At 42.9% G+C, this 7,935-nt stretch overlaps 1 protein-coding gene across 1 annotated transcript in view; it reads right to left on the reverse strand.

Annotated features, from left to right (window-relative positions):
• Positions 1-7,935, reverse strand: part of LOC109300071 (WD repeat and coiled-coil-containing protein-like) — a 50,231-nt gene that overhangs the window by 32,784 nt on the left and 9,512 nt on the right. The window contains exon 2 of the mRNA XM_019520678.1: positions 3,135-3,255. Coding sequence (XP_019376223.1) covers positions 3,135-3,255 — 121 coding nt within the window. The remainder of the gene's footprint in view (positions 1-3,134; positions 3,256-7,935) is intronic.

Below are 7,935 nucleotides of genomic sequence, written 5' to 3' on the forward strand. Positions count from 1 at the left end.
ACAGGCACCAAGACGATTGGCTCCGATTGACCACCACCCTCTGGGTCCTACCGCAGAGCCAATTTCCCAGCCAGCGGATCATGGTGAGATTGAGGCCGCAGTTAAGGTTACCAAGGGATAGCTGCCATCTGTGTCTACAACTGATGCAAGCACCCACCCAGTGCTGCTTCTAGCACATGGGCTGGGAGCTGGTGTAAGCTGCAGGGCCATGCTGTACATGTGGGATGGTTGCAGGGGGCGGGGAGGGTAGTGGTGGCCTGTCCTGGAGCACCAGCTACACGCAGAGCAACAGTGCAGGGTGTTTAATGGAGGTTGTAGCAGCCACATGCAAGCTTCCCCCGCCACTTCCAGGCCAGCGGGAGGGAGCAGTGGCCGGGTCCAAAACTGCGGGGGAAGTGTTGGATTTTTGAGAATGCCAGATATTTGATATCTGGATTCTTGAGGTAACTTTTTGGTAATGCTATGGGGCCTCTTAAGCTTGGCATAGCTGAGGGCCTAGCATGTCATAATTCAGCCCTGGCTGTCAACCCTGGTGTGTTATATAGTAACTTGCAAAGTGAATAACGATTACCTAATCGATTAGAATCGAGACTATCACAGTCTGTTCATTTGTGATAGTCACAAATGAACAAGTTTTGAACTCATACCTCAAAAGGAGGGGGATTATATTAAAGTCAAAAATAACTTTGACATGCACATGAGCCTGAGAGGGTTGGGTTGCAAGAAAGGTACTTTCCAATCAAAGAACTGGAGCCAGGACCTCCCGTACACTAACCCCAGCCTTGACAACCTTTGTCAAGTTACTCAGCATGTCTTTCTCTCTTTTCTCTAAGATGAGGATAATACCTCACTGGGCTAGTAAGGCTTAGTTACCTGGTTGTAAAGTGTTTTTGAGGATATAATACAAGTATTATTTTTATTTTTGAGGTATGGAGGGTTTTTCTGCCACCCCCCATGGTATTGCCAACTCCTGAAAGCAAAAATTCACCAGACAAACTCCAAAAAGGAGCTAAATGTTAACAGGGAGATCTTCTACAGACATAAAAATGTCCTGAGAGACTTCACTGAGCTTTACACACTACAAACTTCTAAAGAAATATTAATATATGCATTTTATTAGTAGGAACCCCCCAAAATCACTAGATCTAGTAACAGAGGGTGCCTATACATATGCAGTGAGGCTGCTTCAACGTTCTGTAATTGCACTGTGTCACAGCAGACTCAATTAACCAAGTCTGCTGGAGTGTTGTACTTACCATGCTCCAGCAGACTCCAGCGTCACGTGTATCAGTGTCCCCATGCTGAAAAATCGCAGCAGGGGCACTTTAACTAGAGCTTGTTCAATGAGCTTTAGTTAAATGCCCCTGCTGCCATTTTGCAGTGTAGGGACACTGATACACGTGACACTCCGAGCACTTTATTTAGAGTGGCTCTTGAACCCCAGTGATCAGTCAGTGACAAGGGGGGAGTCCCCCCCATGTCCATTCTTGCTGATCGGGGGGTCCCCCATGGCCAATCTCACCATCTGGGTTTGGGGGGGGCACTGTGTCTGATCTGATCTCACTCACTGGCTTCTGGAACTGACCACAGTGCTTCTGGAAGTGGCTGCAACGCTCCCACTCCCTGGCCGGTACTCGCAGGGGGGGCATCGGCACTCCTGCCAGCCCCCCCGCCCATTGCCTAAGTGGGAAGTGCGGCCTGTCAGGGGGTGCACCAGCACTCTCAGGGGGTGCATGTGCACCCCCATACACCCCCTATGTGTTGCCACTGTCTCTGGGAAATCTCTTGGAGCTAGACTGTTCTCAGTGGTGACAGATGACAGAACAAGGGGCAATGGTCTCAAGTTACAGCAAGGGAAGTGTAGGTTGGGTATTAGGAAAAACTCTCTCACTAGGAGGCTGGTGAAGCACTGGAACAGGTTACCTAGAGAGGTTGTGGAATCTCCATCCTTGGGTGTTTTTAAGGACCAGCTTGACAAAGCCCTGGAAGGAATGATGTAGCTGGGGATGGTCCTGCTTTGAGCAGTGGGTTGGACTAAATCAGTGTTTCTCAACCTTTTTTTGTGCCAGGACCCATTTATAAACATCAGTGGCCAAGTCCCAACCCAGTGCCCTTCACTCCTGACCCACTATCCCCGTTCCCGAGGTCCCAGCCCCCACAGTGTGTGGGTCAGGGGGTGGGTGTGTGTGGGGCATGGGAGGCCCCAAGTAGCCACTTGCCACCTGGAACTCTGCCAGCCTGCAAGGGAAAAGCCATGGTTTCTCACATTTTTCTTCTTTAAAGCAGAATCCATTTTTAATGTTTGTTCACAGCCCTTTCATATATTCTTGCTACCTATGGGTTGAGAAACAATGGACTAAATGATCTCCTGAGGTCCCTTCCAATCCTAATCTTCTATGATTCTATGATTATATCATGGATCACATGGAGGCATTTGCATACCTAACAATGCTAATATTGGATGGTACCCTATGGCACCCTTAAAAGGATCTCATGGTATCCCAGGGTGCCATAGGGTACCATGCAATAGCACCCTGGTTGAGAATCACTGCACTAGATAGTTCAATGACCAACATGGGGATAGGATTTTCTTGGCTTCTCATCCTCTTTACAAATAAATCATTGCAGAGAGGTACAAAGAGGACTTTGGTCAACTACGACATCAAGTCCTTGTGTTTATTTCACATTGAATGAATCCCCAGAATTTCCAGAATAAAAGTTTTATATCTTACAAATGATTCTAACCCCTTCATATCGTCGGGTATGTGGCATGTTAGTAAAGGAGGGGGGAGCAAGATGCTCAAAGGACTTAAAAGTAGGTATCCCTCTTCCCAAAGAGCTTGTCCTGATTATTTCCTCTGCCTCCCTCTGCAGAGGCATCTAACAGATTGCTTCAGTTCTGGGACAGCTGTGTAATCACACTTAGCATTTAAGTGTTTTCAAGAGACATTCTGCCATGTTTTAGACAAGGAAAACAAGAGCTTATCAGAAAAGAAGCTTTGAAATCCTTGTAGCAATTTCACATTTACAATAGTATAATGCTTTTCACAGCTTGTAGACACTGCCTTTCACTTGCATCCTACACATTGAAAATTTGGGGTGTAACCTAGATACCAGTAATAAAAGGAACATACCATGTTTCATTTCAACAACGGGCAGATCAAAAAGCCTCTGGAGCAAATTCAGGTGTATCTTGCCATCACAAAGGAGAACAGATTTTGTTTCTTCAGTAACAGCTCCATTTGAGAAATATTTCTTCAGACAAATACATATGAAAGAAAAGGTTTTGTTAGAATTCTAGGCACCTTTTTTCCTCAGTTATTACAATATTGTTTCAGCAAATGTTCCCTCCAGCTTCTTAATCATTTTGATTTTTCTTTTCTGTACCTGCTGAAATTGTCTTTCTATGTAGTACCTCTATTAAAATTTAATTCTAGGCACAGTCTCTCCACCCGCAACTACAGAGGGACTAATTCCTTTCTGCTCCTTGGGACCCCTTCATATCCAGCTCAGAAACAAACAAACTTTGCATCTGCAGTGCCTGGGACTTGTCTATATTTGTCTATACATGTGTGTACCAGTATTATCAACCCAAGCTATTGTCCCATTCTGAATAGAACATCAGTCCATTGCATATGAACATGTGAATATGATCATATATCACCTCTTTCAGAAATGAAAGGGTATAAAAGCCTAGCACTGTGATGGTCTCCTTAGTTCCAGTTGTACAGGTGGATGTTTCAGAGGCAGAGAACCTTTGGCTCATGTAAAGTCCATCTGTACAAATCTGGTTGCTGAGATGCATTGTAAAGCTGTGCTGATTAAGTAACTAAGAAATCCCATAGCTTCCTCGGTGGTTGCAAAAGCTCCAGGGGCACAGCATATGGAACAGCTGATGACCGTAAAGTTTATGCAGCTGTGTAATTGATACAGATGGTTATAGAAAATTTGCTGCCTGCTGGAGATCAATTTCAGCATTAGTACTTTTCAAGTGTCTGCTATTATTAAATATTTGAATCGGACTCTTCTTTTCTTAAAATATCCAGCTTCATTTTTCTCTACTGAAATTCATTTTGGTTTTTCCTGCCCATATTTTCTTGCATTCCATAGACAAACTTCTATTTTTTTCCTCTAGCATCATTTGTGTTTGCAACACCTCACAAATTAACATTATCTGCTAATTTAAGTGATGTACTGTTCACTTCCCCCCTAGACCTTTCCCTTTTGCATATTTAGTATGAAACCAAGGGTAGCACTATAACATTTTGGGACTGAAAGACAGGAGCCATCTATCCTAACCTTAATTTAAGACCTGTTCTTGCTAGCATTTGCTCTTCTTATCCTTTGATATTTCTTTAAGATGTCAAACTTCTTTTTGAATCAGTTCACAGTTCATCTACTTTTGTGGCTAATAATCCGTTCTGTATACTAATTAACCTTTGGCTAAATATATGCCTTCTAATCTCTTTTAATACTCATCTCTTAGTTTCTTTTTGTGCTGTCTTGCTGCTTGTGATTCCATCAATCTCTTGCTACAGCAACATGCGCTGTACCATGTAGCATACTTTCTAAAACAAATTTCCTTTCTTTCCTTATTCATTTAGTGCTCCAGCTCTCCATACACCTATTCTGGGTTACAAATATAAAAAAGAGAATGCCTCCAAATTTTGTGAAATTACCATTTTATCATTCTGTTTTAAATCATTTAGCTGTATATTATTATAGCTCTGAGTAACCACATTGATTTAAGCACTGATTGATTTAAGCACATTGATTTTACCTTGGTCCTTGGGAAGACCTTTGAGAAAATTATCAAGGAGCACATCTCCAAGGGCCCAGCGGGGGAGGTAATGCTCAGGGGCAACCAGCATGGGTTCACTGAGGGCAGGTCCTGCCTGACTAACCTGGTTTCTTTTTATGATCAGGTCACAAAGTCCTTGGACATGGGTATTGAGATGGACGTTGTTTTCCTGAACTTTCAGAAGGCCTTTGACATGGTTTCCCACCACATTCTCTTAAAAAAAACTTGGTGACTGTGACATTGATGCCTACACAGTCAGATGGGTGGCAAACTGGCTAGATGGTTGCACCCAGAGAGTGGTGGTGGACGGGTCGTTTTCAGCCTGGAGTGATGTGGGCAGTGGAGTCCTCCAGAGCTCGGTCCTGGGGCCTGTACTGTTCATCATCTTTATCAGCAATCTGGATGTGGGGGTGGAAAGCATGCTGTCCAAATTCGCTGACGACACCAAGTTGTGGGGCGAGGTGGGCACGCTGGAGGGGAGGGGCAGAATCCAGCTAGATCTAGACAGGTTACAGAGGTGGGTGGATGAGAATAGGATGGAATTCAGTGCAGACAAGTGCCAGGTGCTGCATCTAGGGAGAAGGAGCCAGCAACACACCTATAGCCTGGAGAACACCCTTCTCAACACCACAGTGGCAGAAAGGGATCTTGGAGTCATTGTTGACACCAAGATAGACATGAGCCACCAAATGCAAGAAAGTGGTCAGTAAGGCTAACTGCACCTTGTCGTGCATCTACAGATGCATCACAAGCAGGTCCAGGGAAGTGATCCTTTCCCTATATGCAGCATTGGTCAGGCCGCAGTTGGAGTACTGCATCCAGTTCTGGGTGCCGCACTTCAAGAGGAGTGTGGCTAGCACTGAGAGGGTCCAGAGGAGGGCCACTCACATGGTCAAGGGGCAGCAGGGCAGGCCCTACGAGGAGAGGCTAACCTGACCACCTCTTCTGGTACAACATCCTTGCATGCTTTTAGCGGTTTTTTTTAACCCTTGTCTCTGAACTGAGATTATTTTTCCAAAGATAATTATTTTTCCCACTGAGATTATGATAATCTTATACATATTCCTTATGATAAATCAATTTTTCTTATCCTACTTGATTTTTTTGACTTTTAGCTATTTTTATTATTTATTGTTTGTCTGCCTGTAGTGCTCAGGTGCTGCAATCATAGAGTTGCATTTCCTTAAGTGCTGTATAAAACAGAATTTTAAAGAAAAGGCTGGATAGGCATCTGTCCGGTTTAGGAACAAGTGAATCTGGCATCTGTGCAGAGGCTTGGAACCGATGGGCCTTGAAATCCCTTCCAAACCAATGGTTCTATGATTTTAAAAAAGTTTGTCCCTGCCCCAAAAGTCTTACAGTCAAAACGTATAGATAGGAATGTAGGCTGGGAGGGACTTATATCACTGAACCTAGGGAGGGAACTGTATCACTGAACCTAGTTGCTGTCTTTCATGTGAACCTGTGATCATGAAAGTTTGTGCTCTGTATATACAGGCATACCTCGTTTTATTGCGCTTTGCTTTATTGCGCTTCGCAGATATTGCGTTTTTTACAAATTGAGGCAAGACCCTCCATCAGCAAAAAGATTACGACTCGCTGAAGGCTCAGATGATGGTTAGCATTTTTTAGCAATAAAGTATTTTTTAATTAAGGTATGTACATTGTTTTTTTAGACATAATGCTATTGCACACTTAATAGACTACAGTATAGTGTAAACATAACTTTTATATGCACTGGGAAACCAAAAAATTTGTGTGACTCGCTTTATTGCAATATTCGCTTTATTGCGGTGGTCTGGAACCAAACCCACAATATCTCCGAGGAATGCCTGTATAGTCTTTTTAGTTAGTGTCTAAGGTGCAGATCTGCCCTGCCTTCTAGCTGATTTCAGGCTAACATAGCTAACTACCTCTCTCTGCTCATGGATGTCACAAATAACCACATCATATCATCTCTTTCATCAACTGCTCCAGCTGCACCTTAGAAGTTTTATGTCTCTGCTGTCCAACAAGGAGTTCCAAAACCTCACTCCTACGATAGCTATAACCCATCTTCTGAGATCCAGCCCAAAATTAATGTTGGCCAGTCTGAAGTGATCTTTCTTGAACATAGGTGACTAGAAATGCACACAATTTTCCAGATCAGGTCTCGTACCTGATACACTGACATTAAAATGTCCCTGCCTCTGCTGGAAGTATCTTGCCTGATAGGCCCTAGGATCATATTTGCCCTTTTCACAGCTGCATGACACCGGCAGAACGTAATCATCTATAATTAACACACCTAAGTCTTCTTCACCTAAACTGGTTCATCTGATGAGACCCTAGCTTATAACATAAATTCTTCATGTTATTCCCTAAGTGCATAGCCTCACAATTTGTACTATTAAATTTCAACCACTTTCTGTTATTCTAGTCCTCCAGGTCATCACATTCTTCCTGTATGATAGTCCATTCCTCCTCTTTATTGGCAATGCTCTTCCCTGCCCCCAAATTTTATATCATCAGCAAATTTCATTATCACACTCCTACTTTTTGTGCTAAGGTCCTTAATGAAAATATAAGATCAGTCCCAATCAATCCAGGAGGACATCCACTAGTAACCTCACTCCACCCCTATAGTTCCCCTTTTAACACAATACATTTTTGTTTCCCATGTAGACAGTTCCTTACTGACCTACAATACTTCTACTAATCCACATCTACTCCAATTAAACTTATCATTTCTCATGTGGCATTATATTAAATACTTTACTGATGTCTGGATAAATCAAGTCTACTGCATTTCCCTTGTATCAGTAATCAATTTTATTGTCCAAGAAGGATATCAGGTTAGTTTGGTATGATCTACCTTTGGTAATATCATGTCTTTAACATTTTCAACAATCTCTTTGCTTTAAAATTTGTACTAAAGCTTCGCATGCTAATTGTGGACAGGCTAACAGGCCTGCAGTTATGTGAATCACATTTTATTCCTTAAATATAGGTACTACTTTAGATTCTGCAATTTTACATGACAGGTCTTACAGCATCCTGGAATGGATACTATCCAGCCCAAATGGTTAAACTGAATTGAGCTCTTTGGGCATTTGTACATGCCACGGGGGTTTACTTCAGTTTAATTCTCCTTA

Source organism: Gavialis gangeticus, unplaced genomic scaffold (assembly GCF_001723915.1).
Source record: "Gavialis gangeticus isolate Ggan-Ray unplaced genomic scaffold, GavGan_comp1, whole genome shotgun sequence".
NCBI lineage: Eukaryota > Metazoa > Chordata > Crocodylia > Gavialidae > Gavialis > Gavialis gangeticus.